The sequence below is a fragment of the Eubalaena glacialis genome, chromosome 14, assembly GCF_028564815.1.
Source record: "Eubalaena glacialis isolate mEubGla1 chromosome 14, mEubGla1.1.hap2.+ XY, whole genome shotgun sequence".
NCBI lineage: Eukaryota > Metazoa > Chordata > Mammalia > Artiodactyla > Balaenidae > Eubalaena > Eubalaena glacialis.
The window spans coordinates 30,607,191-30,623,798 of NC_083729.1; the positions used below are offsets into that span (position 1 = coordinate 30,607,191).

At 36.8% G+C, this 16,608-nt stretch overlaps 1 protein-coding gene across 3 annotated transcripts in view; it reads right to left on the reverse strand.

Moving 5' to 3' along the window:
* The window catches only part of PRKD3 (protein kinase D3), an 83,548-nt gene that overhangs the window by 22,767 nt on the left and 44,173 nt on the right, over positions 1 to 16,608 (reverse strand). For all 3 annotated transcript variants that reach the window (XM_061168713.1, XM_061168711.1, XM_061168712.1), the window contains 6 exons: positions 14,954 to 15,085; positions 13,989 to 14,146; positions 8,143 to 8,335; positions 4,720 to 4,797; positions 1,860 to 2,043; positions 413 to 536 (listed from right to left, as the gene is read on the reverse strand). In XM_061168713.1, coding sequence (XP_061024696.1) covers positions 413 to 536; positions 1,860 to 2,043; positions 4,720 to 4,797; positions 8,143 to 8,335; positions 13,989 to 14,146; positions 14,954 to 15,085 — 869 coding nt within the window. The remainder of the gene's footprint in view (positions 1 to 412; positions 537 to 1,859; positions 2,044 to 4,719; positions 4,798 to 8,142; positions 8,336 to 13,988; positions 14,147 to 14,953; positions 15,086 to 16,608) is intronic.

A 16,608-nucleotide genomic window follows, 5' to 3' on the forward strand; every position in this document is an offset into this window, starting at 1 on the left:
CTGTTGAATTTTAAGAGTTTTTTGTATACTTTGGAGAACAGTCTTTTATCAGATGTCTCTTATGCAAACATTTTCTCCAAGTCTGTGGCTTGTCTTCTCAATCTTTTAACATTGTCTTTTGCCAAGCAGAAGTTTTTAATTGTAATGAATCCAGTGTTATCAATTATTTCTTTCATAGACTGTGCACTTGGTGTTATACCACCAGACCCGCTTTGAATCTCTACTGCTCCACCAGTTTATAAAGATGTACATTAAATATTCCACCTTTGAAATATTCTTTACAAAGGTAATGATAGTTCCAGTACTATGATGTCTTAATATATATCTCATTCTCATTTTGATTTTAAAAATACACAAAATAAAGCACATAACAAAGTTTCACTACCATAATAAAATGCCTGTGATTACTGACCAGGGTGTCCCTGCTGGTGTAATGGACCATCCACCCTTCCTTCACCATCGTGCTGCTCTTCCTCTTTGTGTGCTTGATGGATTGTACGACCCTCATTAGCGGAATATTATTGCTTGTTGATGGACTAAAAAATATTTTAAATTTATGACAAATATTTACAACTTCAACTTAAAAAATCATAAATACTGTAAGCTCATCAAGCCCTTTTAAAGACAATTAAGCTAAAATTCTTCAAAATATCTTAGGAAGACAAACAATGGCTTAAGAAGAAGAAAATAAATTAATCCTGTTATGATGATACATAGTTAATTTATAAAAGACTAAGATAATACTGTAAGTCATCATTATTTGTCATCACATTTTTTTGGAGGGTCACAAAACATAAGAAAACAATGAGGGACTTCCCTGATGGCACAGTGGTTAAGAATCTGCCTGCCAATGCAGGGGACACGGGTTCGAACCCTGGTCCGGGAAGATCCCACATGCCGCGGAGCAACTAAGCTTACCACGCACTACAATTACTGAGCCTGCACTCTAGAGCCCGTGAGCCACAACTACTGAGCCCATGCACCACAACTACTGAAGCCTGTGCGCCTAGAGCCCGTGCTCCGCAACAAGAGAAGCCACCGCAGTGAGAAGCCTGCATACCACAACGAAGAGTAGCCCTGGCTTGCCGCAACTAGAGAAAGCCTGTGCACAGCAACGAAGACCCAACACAGCCAAAAATAAATAAATAAATATATTAAAAAAAAGAAAAGAAAAGAAAAGAAAACAATGAATAGAGCAGAAAGAATCCTCCCCATTTGGAAAATCTGGAGCCTGGGAGAGGGTCTCATTTGGGATTGCTGCTAGAATTCTTCCTACCCTAGGCAGCATGGTAAATTTTATCACAAAGTAGTATATCCTATAGGCTGTATCTATAAAAAACTGAATTTCTATAAACATAGGAAGATATTTAAGTCTTATAATCTGGTAGCATTTTTACAAAGTGCTAATAGTCAGATTAATTGTAATATGAAAACTGCCCCCAAATTCATCACCATCATCTTTGTGCAACATTCTCAGGTATAGATTCTTACTGGTGTTTCCAACATCAGGTAATCTGCCTGTGTGAAGAAACTGGTTGCTTCAATTGATGGTTCAATTTTGGCACTTTGTGGTGGATGCTCTACAGCTAGATATTATATCTAGACTATACTTAAATAAAGCATTTTCCTCTTTAAGAAAACAGGATTCTCATACCTTCCCATCTTGAGTGGATAGCAAGAGTAATATAATTTATTTTAGAAAAATACTGTGGTACATGTAAAAGTATTAGGCACAATTTAACTGATTTTAAATTACATTTTAGGTCCCACTTAAAGAGATGTGGCTTGTTCTTTCTTAACAGAGCTCCTGGACTGACCCTGCATTTGGAAGTAGCTTGCAATCCTTACACACACGTTACCTGATTGTTTTAACAGCTTCTTCATCTCTTTCCACATCAAGATCAGATGGATCCAGGAAGAACATTTTATCTTCTGGGGGAGACGGTTCCTCTGTGTCATCCAAGCCCCGACTACCATCACTGTTCATGTCACTACTGTCAATATCCATTGGTATATCTGTATCTGTTCCCAGAGTAGAAGGTTCTGGCAAAGTTTTAAATGAATTCAGAATTTTATATTAAGGAATATCAATACACCTAAACAGAGACAGTGTACTAAATGTGAAAAAAAGTTTTAAAATTCTTAAATGAAAATATAGAAAAATATTTTTATGATTCAGGATAAAGAAATATTTCTTAGGACAATATGAAATGTACAAACCATAAGGCAGAAAATTAATTTGACTGCATTAGAATTTTAAATTATGACATGCCGAAAGATACTAGAAGCAAAGTAAAAGATTAGCTAACACTATTACACATCTAGTCAATTGATTTTCCGCAAGGGTCTAAGACAATACAATGAAGAAAGAATAAATAGTCTATTCAATATATGGTGCTAGGACAACTGGACATCTACATGCAAAAAAAATGAAATTGGAATTCTTCCTTAAACCAATTACAAAAATTAAAGTGGATCACAGATCTAAATGTAAGAGCTTAATCTATAAAACTCTTAGAAGAAAACAGGAGTAAACTTTGTGACCTTGAGTTAGGCAAAGCCTTCTTAGATATACCACCAAAAACCTAAGTGACAAAAGAAAAAACTAAATAAATTGGACTTCATCAAAATTAAAAACTTCTCTGCTGCAAATGATACCTCAAGAAAGTGAAAAGACAGCACACAGTGTGGGAGAAAGCATTTTCAAATCATATATCAAATAAGGGACTTGTATCCAGAATACTTAAAGAACTCTTACAACTCAATAATAAAAAGATAAATAACCTAGTTAAATGGGCAAAAGACCAGAATAGATATTTCTCCAAAGCAGATGTAAAAATGACCAATAAGTATATAAAAAGGTATGCAGTATCTGGGAAATGCAAATCAAAACAACGAGACATCACTCCATACTCACTAGGATGGCAATAATCAAAATGACAGACAATAACAAGTGGTGGCAAGGATACATAGAAATTAGAATCCTCATACACTGCTGGTGGGAATGTAAAATGGTACAGCTGCTTTGGAAAACAGTTTGGCAGTCTTCAAAATGTTATACACAGGGTTACCATATGACTCAACAAGTCCACTACTGGCTATCTACCCAAGTGAAAGGAAAACATACGTACTCATCTGTACTCAAATGTTCATAGAAGCATTGTCCATAATAGCTCCAAAGGAGATACAACTCAAAGGACCATTGACTGACCGGTGAATGGATAAATAAAGTGCAGTCTATTCATGCAGAGGAATATTATTCATCAATAAAAAAAGAATGAAGTATTGATACATGTTACACGGATGAACCTTGAAAACATTATGCTAAATGAAAGAAACCAGTCACAAAAGACTACACATTGTATGATTCTATTTATATGAAATGTCTAGAATAGACGAATCCATAGAGATAAAAGCTGATTTAGTGGTTGCCAGGGCTAATGGGGAAGAGTGGATGGGAAGTGACTACTAATAGGTATGGAGTTCTTTTCAGGATGATGAAAATGTTCTAAAATTAGACTGTAGTGATGTCTGCATAACTGTGAATAAACTAAATGTGTGAACTGTAAGGTATACAAATCATATCTCAATAAAGCTGACAAAGAATTAGTAGAATATATAGCATATGAACAGGTAATTTATAGGGGAAAAACCCATAATTAACCAGTAAACATCTGAAAGATGCTTAAACTCGTTAATATAAAGACAAATGCACATTAAAATAAATATAAATAGTATTTCATATCCATTTGTCAAAAGGTAGAGAAGTACAAAAATACACGAACTAGATAAATCTAGAAAAGACTTTAATCATCGAAAAACTGCATCAATTCCGAGTAACTGAAATGAGAAAACCAATAATGCTCTGTCAATGGTGTTAAACAGCAACCACAGAAAACACGCCGTAAGAGGAAATGTTAAATTCTTGAGGAGTTTAATTTCCACTCCTTATGCTTTTCCTCCTACAGAACTACTTACATTCAATTTTTACTAGTCATGTAAATGTTAAGGAAAAATTATGCTGAAAGTTTAGAGTCATTACTCCTTCCTTCCAAAAAAGGTAATCACTTTGAGTGATATAATCATGAAAAGAGAAAACAAACAAAACAAAAACAAAAGAAAACGGTAAAAAGCAAAAATGTTTCGCTAATGATTATTTGATGGAGAAAGAGAAAGTGAGACAGTACATTAAGTTCTAAAAGACTATGGACTAAGAAAACAGACCATATGGGTTCAAATCCCAACTCTACCACTTATTGGTTGTATTTCTTGGGCAAGTTATTTAATTTAATGTTTTTGTGCTAAGTTTACTCATCTGTAAGTCCTTATCTCAAAAGGTTGTTCTTAGGTTTAAATGTCAATATATGTAAAGAGTTTAGAACAGTGCCTGGCATACAGTAAGCAGTCAATAAATACTAGAAATATGAAATAGTTCTAAGGACAGCAGGGTTTTAAAATAAGTATTAAAGATAAAAGAGGATGTGCAGCACCACTGGCCACATTAGACTACAGAGTGGTAGGTGGTTAAAGGAAAGACGGAAAGGTATAATTAAAAGTATACTGTTACTGATCTCTGTATCTTGCTTGATTATTACATCAGAAAAAAGTCAAAGTTAAAAAACAAAGTAAGCAAAATAAAATATGCAAATATAACCTTATACAAAGATAATACACAAAAGAATTGTGATCTTTTCTGGAAATTAAGAAAAGGACTTTTACCTCCATTGAAAGTAACCTCTCCAAGGCAGTCTCTCGGTACTTTTGATGCACATCGTTTATGGCAGTTGAATTTACAATCTAAAATAAAATATTCACCTTATTAATTTATATAAAAAAGTCAGGCAGTATCAGAGTATGGTTAAAGACTGTCTTTACTCACACATAGAGTATTATTAATAATGATGATGAAATAATAAAGACTTCCTCTATTAAGAACTCAGGCTTTGGATTAAAGGTCTGGTTTCAAATTCTGACACCACCTCTTAAATAGTTGTTTAATCCCCCAGGGCTCAGTTTCTATACCTGTAAAATGAAGTTTATACTACTTGTGTAACACTTTGCCAAAATGTTGCTGCAGCTCCATGTTTCCTTCCCTTACCTCACATTCTTTTTTCCACATCCCCCTTAAGAGCTTCTCAGGCTGATTAAATTCCTTTCCAACATATGTCAGGCACTTAACTTCAATTCCTAATTATTAGGACCTGGTGCATATGCAGAAAAGGGATTGCGATTCTACAACCATTTATTAGGAATTAGTAAGGGCTTTCCCATACAACCCTGTAAGGAAGGACTGAGCTTCTCATGCACAAGGTCTCTCACTTGCATTACAAAATGGCTCTGTTCAGCCTGCAAGAACATCAGAGCTGATTGCATTGCAGATCAGTGTCAGATCCCACCTGTTCCATACTACTGTGTAACTCAGTGGTTCCCAACTGTGGCCATCAGACCAGCAGTAGGAGCATCATTTGAGAACTTGTTAGAAACGCATGTTCTTGGGCCCTACCCCTCACATCTGCAACTCTGGGAGTGGGGCTGAGAAATGTGTGCTTTAATGACTTCTTTAGTTAATACTAAAATTGAGACCCACTGCTATAACTACTGTCTAACACAACCTTTGAGATACTTCTACCAACAATAAATGGGTAAAAATAATTTCAAGTCCTGCTTTAGAATAATTCTGTAACCCGTGATTCAAGAAAATTCTGGGAATCATGCCAATGGCACAGGGTAAAGGTCATTACAAGAAAAAGCTCCATGAAATTAATATTTTGGTGGAGGATAAAACTTGCATTATATAGTAATATCTTTAAAAATAAGAGACCCTAAGAAATTCATACAGGATATTAATATTAATATCTTGCATACATCTTAAATAATTAGTTTTTTATCTCATGAGGTTTGCAAATTCTGAAAATAACAAGGTTTCCCTTTCCCTTTGAAATGTAGAGCCAAATTTGTGGCCCACCTGCAGCCAAGTATGTAGGTTCTAATGACAGGCATTTATACTTCTCTATATTCCTACCCATGTTTTTATTAATTAGTTTATGCTTTCTTTTATTCTATATATGCTTATATAAGCTGCCTTGAAATTTTAACATAACAAAGTAGAAAATAAACAGATGAATGAATAAATGAACTGCTGTTCTTAGAATCGTATGTTTTCTTAAACGATCCAGCATAACTGTTTTAACTATTTTTTTTTCTTAGCTTGACAAGTGAATGAAAATGACTATTTTACTTTTTAAGCATCTTAATTCATATTACAAAAATACAAGGATCCCTAAATTAAATTATGATTTTTTCATAGATAACTAAAATACTTAAAGAGAAATATAACCTGATACTTTCTGAACCAATATAAGCATAAAACATTATTCTTTTAGAGCTCTAAGAAGTTAAACTAACAACCCAGTGGTAGAGTTCACTGATTTTATTTCAAAATTCATTAATCTACATATTTATTTTAGTTCCTTTATAAAATACTGTACTTTTTTGCATGTGGTTTTAGAACGTTTCTGTTCTGCTCAGCAGAATGGTGTTATTTACTACCTTTACTAAAATTATCTGCTGGCTAGAATTTGTACCTCTGTTCTTAATGTTCTTTCCCAAAACATTCCTTAGTGGCTGCTTGCCAATCCACTTTAGTGTTGATATTTTAAAGTATTAATTTATATATTAACTCATATTCAAAAGTAAGCTGTTGAAATAGAATTTCAACATTTAATTAAGCCTGCCTGATGGTTATTAAACATTGGCAACAAATGTACAACCTATTCTCTATTTGATATTATCCTATGTAGCCATATGTTGCCAAGAAAAGTTTTCTTATATATTTAAGTTAAATTTACATATAATTATTTGATTCAACATTGTAAACAGGATTTATTGTTGCAAAGATCTCAACTCTAATGTTTTACCTAGATAAAACTAGGTAATTCAATTCCGCAAATAGTTCTATATAAAAAGTATAGTATCGAGAACTATTAAAATAATCACATGAAAAATAAGTACATAAGATTATAGACAGATTACTTATATCTTATCTTGGCTCAATGCCTTAAAACATATTTAAACTCTATTTTGGTTTTCACATAATTGTGCAGCACTGTTGAGAAGAAGATATGAGACAAAAAGATAAAAGCATCTTTAAAAAGCATTAAAACATTACGTAACTAGAGGAGAAAATTATTCCATTATTCTATTAAAAACCTAGTTCATTAAGAGATGTTTCTGGAATACTATGATAGTGTTCTGGGTTAGTATCCAAATACAGGTAGCCCCCATTACAATTCCAGTGGCTTCTACTACAGTCTGCCTATTTCAGTGTGATTACTGTCTGGAATGACAATTTTTGTACAGCTCCATAGCTACATAATTAGAAAAAAAAAACAAAACAACAAAACACCTGTAATATGTTGTTGTGCGTGTGTGTGTATGAATATTTAATGGCAAGAGGAGGGCATTATTTTATATTTTGGGTAGTGTCTGGCTCTGAAATTATAAAGACTTAAGGTCAAATATTAGCTTACCTGCTTACTAACTGTTCCATATTGGCAAGTGTTAAGCAGCCACACCTCAGATCCAAATTCTAGTTTTTCTGTTTATACTCTAATTTTTCTTTAGCACAGCTCCTGGTACAGAATACACATATTGCAGATACTAGTCGTCGCATGCAGGTGCATGCATATTAATTTCATCTTTTTTAAGTTAACTATGAGCCCAATTTACAGGTATTTGCTTAATGCTTCTGAAATAAAAATATTTTAAACCTGTATTTGCTAACAAAAACAAATATAAATTTTACTTAAGAAAAACATCCAGGCTTCCCTGGTGGCACAGTGGTTGAGAATCTGCCTGCCAATGCAGGGGACACGGGTTCGAGCCCTGGTCTGGGAAGATCCCACATGCCGCGGAGCAACTGGGCCCGTGAGCCACAACTACTGAGCCTGTGCGTCTGGAGCCTGTGCTCTGCAACAAGAGAGGCTGCGATAATGAGAGGCCCACGCACCGCGATGAAGAGCGGTCCCTGCTCGCCGCAACTAGAGAAAGCCCTCGCACAGAAACGAAGACCCAACACAGCCATAAATAAATAAATAAATAAAATTTTAAAAAAAAAAGAAAAAGAAAAACATCCAATCCTACCTTTACACTGCATTCCTTGGCGAAAGAGGCCTTTCAATAACCGCTTGCAGTACTGACATATTGTGGGACGGGTATAAGAGTGAACAGCAAACGTGTGTGGAACTTTTACCCTGCACATGACCATCTTTTCCATCCAAATCGGGCGACCACTCCAAGAAGGAATTCTCTTACTGGGTTCCTGGTGAACATGTGACTAAAGCATAAGTAATTTCCATAAGTGTAAGTCGATATTAAAAACAAAGTATTAAGATCAGGGCTTGACCACAAAAGTCATTTATTTCAAACACTAAAGCCAAAAACCTAAAAATGTGCATCTCAGCAGTTTCCTTTGGAAGCTTAGCTTACCAACCCTTGAATGAGAAAAGTGCAGAATTTTTTTGCTATTATTTATGCTAGAAAAAAAAAAGATATTTTCATCCTCACATACATATATTCACTGATTAACTGCTATTTCCAGGCACATATGACATTTTACAAATAAAAAACAGAACTTAAAATGAATTTATAACATGTTCAAATACCTTCAAACACCTTACCAAGAAATTAATCATAGGAAATTTAAGTACATTCAGAAAACGTTAGTGCTGCTCACGCTGAGTTACTGAACACAACGTCTGAAAACATTCTGAAACAAGCCTTAGTTTTTCTAATTTATTTTAACAAATACTAAAACAAGCATGTGAAAATCTAAGTTTAATTAATGATGATGATACAAACAATGGCAGATACACACTAGAACAACTTTACCCTTAGTAATTATGCTTTAGGAAGTTCCTTAATATTTTAAGTATTTTCCAGTTTTTTGGGTTTTTTCTCTTACGTGAGCAAAAAGGAAAGTTAAAGAAGGTGTTGGTTAAAATTTTTTGTGTAATCTGAGGGATAAATGGATTATTTAACTATGAACCTTTCTATGTATACAAAGGAAATAATCAATTTAAATTATAGGTCAGATGAATATGGTTCATCATATTAATTCAACATTCACTGATTATAACTGGCCAGGCTCTATATCAGAAATATGAAAATGAATTCAGTCTATATTCTCAAGAACAAAATCCAAATACCTAACTACCACCTAGATGTATTACAGATTTTGTTGTAGCTGCTTGCATCTTCACTGCCAGAACTTCCTTCTATAACTAGTAATGTCTCTAACTCAGAGAAATTGAGTCATGGTACATTGATATGTTCAACCACTAGAAGCAAAAGAAGCCAGAAAAAACCAAGAAATAGAGAAGTATATAGGAAAAATGAGGGGCGGAGAAAATAAAAGGCTTTTTTGAAAAATGTAGGAAGAAGGAAAAAGAAAAGGACTGACCATTGGAGGAGAGCACTATAAAAATAACACAGATACAGCCTCTGATGGATAGTTTTTCACTAAAGTGTAGCCAGAAATGTTCTAAAGAAAATTATGAAGCAGTTTAAGAAAAGTACAAAAAGATGGGACTTCCCTGGTGGCACAGTGGTTAAGAATCCGCCTGCCAATGCAGGGGACATGGGTTCGAGTCCTGGTCCGGGAAGATCCCACATGCCGCAGAGCAACTAAGCCCATGCGCCACAACTACTGAGCCTGCGCTCTAGAGCCCGCGAGCCACAACTACTGAAGCCTGCACGCCTAGAGCCTGTGCTCCGCAACAAGAGAAGCAACCGCAATGAGAAGCCTGAGCCCCGCAATGAAGAGTAGCCCCTGCTCGCCGCAACTAGAGAAAGGCCGCGCACAGCAACAAATACCCAACACAGCCAAAAATAAATAAATTAAATAAATTTTTTTTTAAAAAAATGAAAAGTACAAAAAGAATGTTAAAACCCAAACCAAACTTACATGCTTCAGCTGTCTAAGGTGCCCTGCTCTAGTGTGGCCCACCCCTCCTCCATTTACACAACACCTTCAGCAAAAGGAGCACCACAGTGATTCTGCAGAGCTGATAAAGCAGCCAGTGTGAACTAGAAACAGATGCTTTAAGCTTTTGCTCATCCCTGGCCCCCCAGTCTAGTGGTGACTCAACACTGTGCTTCTCTTGCTTCTGCTTCTACCACTTAGTTTGTCTCAAGTTTAAAACATATAACGTGGAAAGGCTGATTTAGCCAGTTTTGCCTTTTGTCAGGTCCTGCTGGGATTGGGGTATCAGGGACATGGTACAGAGCATGTTTATAAGGAACTACTCAGGGGACTGTGGTTGTAGGAGCCACCCGATTTTTCATGTCTAGTACAAGTAGTTATTTATGTTATTATCCCTATTTTACATATGAAAAAACAGGCTCAAAGGGATTAATACTACTAAAGCATTAGTATTAAAATCAAAACTTAGACCTGGGTCTTCTACATAGCAGTCCAGTGATTCTTAACCTTTTCCCAATCCCAGCATACCTGGGCACATACTGCAATCTTACCAGTAACAGTGGTTTATCGTCTATTTAGTGAGGAAGGCACGAAAGGTACAGCAGACTTAACCAGAATTTGGAGGACAGAGAATGCTGGTAGAATTACCTAGAGCACTTGGTTAAAATGAGAGCACTCAGATGAGAGTAACTAGAATTGAGTGGAAGTTCTTTTCTTACTTTGTTTTAATGTCTCTCTTTACAAATTACTGCTTAGCTTAAATTCTTATTTCTTTCTTATTTATGTATGGCCAGAAATCTTCTAAAAGTAATTATTTCCACAGTGTGGGCTTAAACTAATTTTGGCTGAAGTACTGCTCACAAAAACTTCATAACAATATTGCCAACTCTCAATCATATAAAATAATAAAGGCAATAAAAGCATTTAAAGGGGGCAATTCCCCAATTATATATATTTGAGTTTGGAACATTATTCAGTGAAAGAAATATCTCCACTTTTATGTGTACACTTAGGCCCAAGAGTTTCTTTCTACTTTGATTCTGTCCTATCCCCTCAGGAATTTTCCCAAATGGGGAATTCCCTGGTGTCCAGTGGTTAGGACTCTGCGCTTTCACTGCTGAGGGTGCGGGTTTGATCCCTGGTCGTGAACTAAGATCCCACAAGCTGTGCAGCACGGCCAAAAAAAAAAACAAACAAAAAACTTCCCAAATGCACTGCAATGAACATTGATCTCTCTCATCTCCAAATAGCCATCACTCAATTCTGGTTTCTCTAATCTCAGTGGTTCCATTTTAACCAAATTCAATGAACAGTCTATCTTCTTCTGCCTCTCCATCTCTTTACTTGATTCCCTTTAGACTGACTTCAGAAACTAACAGAAGCTGCCTTCTTACGTGTAAACGATGACAACTCCAGAGTCAGATTCAAAGGCTTCTATTCCAACTGGCCTTTTCTTATCTAGTAGTCAATGAAGTTTAATATCATGACTCCTTAGAAACTTTTCTTCCTCGTGCCTTAGGTACGAAACCAGGATAACAGCTATACCTTCCAGGATGGGGGTGAGGATTACACAGAAAAGCTAAGTGAAGCAGCCAGCATGAAGACTGGCACCTGAGAAGTTATGAGGCTCTTACTGTGCAGCCACTTAGAGTTAGTTCTTCTCTAAACTTGGTTCAGATTCAGGTTCAGATTGCTCCCACCTCCGCACTGCTATCTCCTTCATTCCTTTAGAGTATACTCTTTTACCACTCTTTCTTCCCTCTGATTTTCCTCCATGAGCTCTCAGCTCTTCTCTTACTGTAACCTTATTCATAATTTTGAGACTGCATGCTTGGACTGACAAATGTAACCCTGAGACATACCTCTCTACAATTTCGGTTTGTTTGTTTGTTTGTTTGTTTATTTATGGCTGTCTTGGGTCTTCGTTTCTGTGCGAGGGCTTTCTCTAGTTGTGGCAAGTGGGGCCACTCTTCATCGCGGTGCGCGGGCCTCTCACTATCGCGGCCTCTCTTGTTGTGGAGCACAGGCTCCAGACGCGCAGGCTCAGTAATTGTGGCTCACGGGCCCAGCCGCTCCGCGGCATGTGGGATCTTCCCAGACCAGGGCTCGAACCCGTGTCCCCTGCATTGGCAGGCAGATTCTCAACCACTGCCCCACCAGGGAAGCCCTACAATTTCTACTTGTTCTAAAATACTCTGCACAATCTAACCAATTCAAACATGTCACTCTACTTCTCATACTTCCCTAAGGAAGTTTCATCTTTGGGATAAAATATAAATGAATGAATAATACATTATTAATCTGCTCTGTCCTGCCATTTCCTAATCTTGCAATACTCAGTGGATATGGCTGACACACCAATATCATTTGTGGGGTTCTCAAAACAACATGCGTTCATCCTACAGTTCCCAATCTTAGCTAAGTTTCCTGTGCAGTTTGTGTATAAAATGTATTAACTTTTCTATTACCAATCTTTCGCCAAGCTTTTGTATGTGTTTATAATAACTCTTTGCTCTCAGTTCCTAATGCTACAGCATTCTTCTTCTACTTTAAAAATCTCATAGTAGGGCTATGCAATATGGAAATATGGGATTTTTTTTTTTTTAATTTTATTTATTTATTTATTTATTTATTTTTGGCTGTGTTGGGTCTTCGTTTCTGTGCGAGGGCTTTCTCTAGTTGTGGCGAGCGGGGACCACTCTTCATCGCGGCGCGCGGGCCTCTCACTATCGCGGCCTCTCTTGTTGCAGAGCACAGGCTCCAGACGCGCAGGCTCAGTAGTTGTGGCTCACGGGTCTAGTTGCTCCGCAGCATGTGGGATCTTCCCAGACCAGGGCTCGAACCCGTGCCCCCTGCATTGGCAGGCAGATTCTCAACCACTGTGCCACCAGGGAAGCCCCAGGAAATATGGGATTTTTGTGAAAGAATTTCAGAAGCTTTTACTCCAGTGCCTCAGTTTAGCAAAATCTTGTGACGAGGGTGTCAAGACAACAGCCCAGACTTGATTTTGCCATTAATATACAGAAGACCAAAAGGGTTATAGAAATAACTAAATGTTAAGACTGTAATCTATAGATGGAAGTCACTTTAAGTAGTACCAAATGAATAGGTGGTTATTTCCTTCTTCCCTGATCTACTACATTTACCCTTGAGGGGTACAAGATATGAGGAAAAGTCATTGATTTACAAATAATCAGATCTGGGTTGAATTCTAATATTGCTTACTAATTTGCTCTGTGACTTCAGTCAGGTCACTTGACTGTTCTGAGTCCCAGCGGTCTCATGGTATAGAGATCTACTAATATACCTCACTGGAATATTAAGGATCAGTGATCAGTGGTGTCACTCAAACACTCATTCATTTATGAGTGAGTACCCACTAAAGTACAAGGTATGGTGCTGGGCATGGTGGGCCAAACAAAGACATGAGTATTGCCCTCTCTAAATAGATCATAAACTCCAAACACTATGATATTAAGGTAGAATGCTACACACACCATTAGGGAGGTTTGAAAAGTGCTATGTCATTCAGAAAAGTAACTTCTAGGTAAAGGGGAATCAGGTAAGGTAGCTGCTGAGCTACGTCTGGAAAAAGCATGTAGGATAGATACCAAGAAGAGCAAATGTAGGGGGGAAAGGGTGTGTTCAGGGAATGATGAATAGTACAGACTGTCGGAAACACAGAATATATAAAGGTGTCCTAGTGGGGAGTGATCTAATCAGAGTTGTTGTATATTAAGCTGTAGTGAAGTGTGGAGACCAGGAGTCGGGATACTGGTTAGGAGGTTGATCTTGTGGTCCAAGTGATAAAGTTATCACAAAGTATACAAAATGCAATTCATGACTATTGGTAAGCCCTGTCTACAGTAATACATTTTAAGTTTCTTAAGTGTAGGAATGTTACTATTTTTTAGTATATAACTTATGTTTTAGGATGATGTTATATATCCTGCAGAAACATAAGGAGTAAGTAGTAAAATGCCCTCTATTACCTTAGAATACATACCTCTTCAGTGGGAAGGGCTACATATTCATTCTGCAGGGGTCTTGGAACTGAGAGGCCAGGTCCTGGCAGGGATACATTTGACAGACGTCTCTTTCTTACACCACTACAGTTATTTGGAATCTTGAAGGCACATCGTTTATGGTAATTTAATCCACAGCCTAAATATATTTTAAAGGGTTAAAAAAATTTTTTTTAAACTTTACTATATAAGTGTGTACATAAAAAAATAGGTGCTTTTATTTATTTTCTCTGGCAGCAATAGTTATCCTAATGAAGAACCCAGATGACAAGCTAAGAAAACTAGGAAACGTGTAGAAAGGTTATTTAGAAAGGTTAAGTTGGCTACAGCAGTAGTTTCTTCAAGTGTGCTCCCCAAGGCAGCACCTGAGAATTTGTTAGAAATCTAAATTACTGGGCTCCACCACAGACCTACTGAATCAAAAACTTTGGGGATGGGGCCTAGCAAAGTATGTTTCAACAAGTCCTCAAGGTGATTCTGATACACGATAAAGTTTGAGAACCTCTGGCTTAAAGAACTTCAGCAAACTGTGGACTGTGTACCAAATTCCTCCTATGACATGTGAAAATTATATTAAATTCAAATTCCAGTGTTCATAAATAATTTTATTGGAACACAGCATGCTCATTTGTTTACAACCTGTCTATGGCTATTTTCATGCTATCAATACAACAGCAAAGTTAAGTCATTGTAAAGAGACCACATGGCCAGCAAAATTTAAAATATGTACTCTCTGGCCCTTTACAGAAAAAATTTATTGACTAATCAGAAATGTGCACCTGCATCCCACCCCCTGGTAATTCTAATACAGAATAACCATACCTCTCCAATTCTAAACCTTGGGTACTACCTAGTCAGTGACCAATGATCTTGTTTTTTCATTGATGAGTACTGAACGCAAATGTGAAATCCTATCTCAAATGAAACAAAAATTTAGAACACATACCTTCACATTTCAGTCCCTGCCGTACCAATCCCCAGAGCATCTCACCACAGTAATCACAAAAAGTAGGAGCTTTGTAAGAATGTACATAGAGAGTATGTGGACGAATCTGAAAGTCTTCTACTGTGGCCAAAGCTTTTAAAAAAGAAAAATATTCAAATAAACCCTGTACTTGTAACTGTGATGAGATTAAGAATATTGACCATATTTATTTGTCAAAGTACACAGAATCTTTTTTTTCTGAAAGTTTCATTTGACCATAAAAATAAATTATTTTCAGCAGCTAATATTGTGGTTTTCAAACTCTACTTTAGGAACTTCACCAACTTCAAATAATTTGAGCTCCAAAAGTAGGTCTACAGGTAGGTATTTTGACCTCCAAAAGCATTTTCTCAGAGTGATAAGATTGCAAATAATTGTCAGATTTATTTTAGCTAGTTAAAAACTATTTAACTTATAATGTACTGGGAAATAGAACACTAAAGTTAAAAAAAAATTGCGGAACTTAACATTAAGTTATAGCAATGTTTCTGTGGGAAACACACTCAGTTCTAATTTAGGATCCCAGGATACACTCTGTGTGTTCTCCAGAGTCCTAGTGGTTAGGATACTCTTCTCCCCTTTGTGGGCAAGTCAACAGCAGCAGACGCATCCACCATCAGACATCCTCTCAACACCACCTGCCAGTCATTAGTGGATATCCCCGCAGCCTGATGTAGGGTCCAGGGCAAGGGAGGAATAGATGTGAGCATGACCTCTAGGGAGGACCGGGAGTGAAGCCCCTCTGGAGTGAAAAGAAAGACAAGGATTGCGATGTGTATAGAATTTGGGGTTGTGGTAGAGAAGATGAATGGGAAGGATTAGAGACTAATAGGGAAAGGTGATGGTCAGAGAGGATCTCAAGAACAGGCTGCAAAGATGAATTTGGGAAGAGGAAAAAAAATGGTGGCAGGGCTCTGGACTCTTGACTGGCTTTCCTTCCTTTCTTTCTCTTCCATTTCTTTCCTTTCCTCCCTCCCCTTCTCCTCTCTTCCTCCCTCTTTCCTTTGCTGCCAAATAAGAAGTTTTGCAGGCCTACTATATACATTCTTTGTTCCTTTACACTTCTCACTAACAATCCTGCCCACCTGTTGGATGAGATAATAGCAGGAGCTAAAGAACAATGGATGGCAAGAATGGGTGAGAGAGGAAAGGAGAGAATAAGAAAATGTCCACAGAGAACAAAAAGAGAAGGAGCATTATTTAAGTCATGGAATCAACCAGTACTGCAGTTTCCTCTTCCACATCTTCATTATTTCTCCTTTTTTTCTCATTTTCTTTTCTGAACCCTAATTCTCTTCTGTGCTCTTCACAGAAATGGGGAAAGGGACCAGAATTTCAGTGCAATTGTTTTATTTCTTTGACTCAAAAGATGAACACATTCCTCTTCTGGTTCAATTGATAATTCCCTTAGCTTAGTAACACTCAAGTAATTCAGGGCTTATTTTCCTACTTCCTCATCTGTGATATAACCTTCCTGAAAGTAAAAATCACATAGTAACCATTATTATAGATGAAAGAAGTAAGCAACTGTAGTACAAAGTATAATTGAACACAGCATTTAGTTAAATGCAAAAAATAAGGCTCGTTGAAAAGAAAGGCAACAAAATAAACGATTT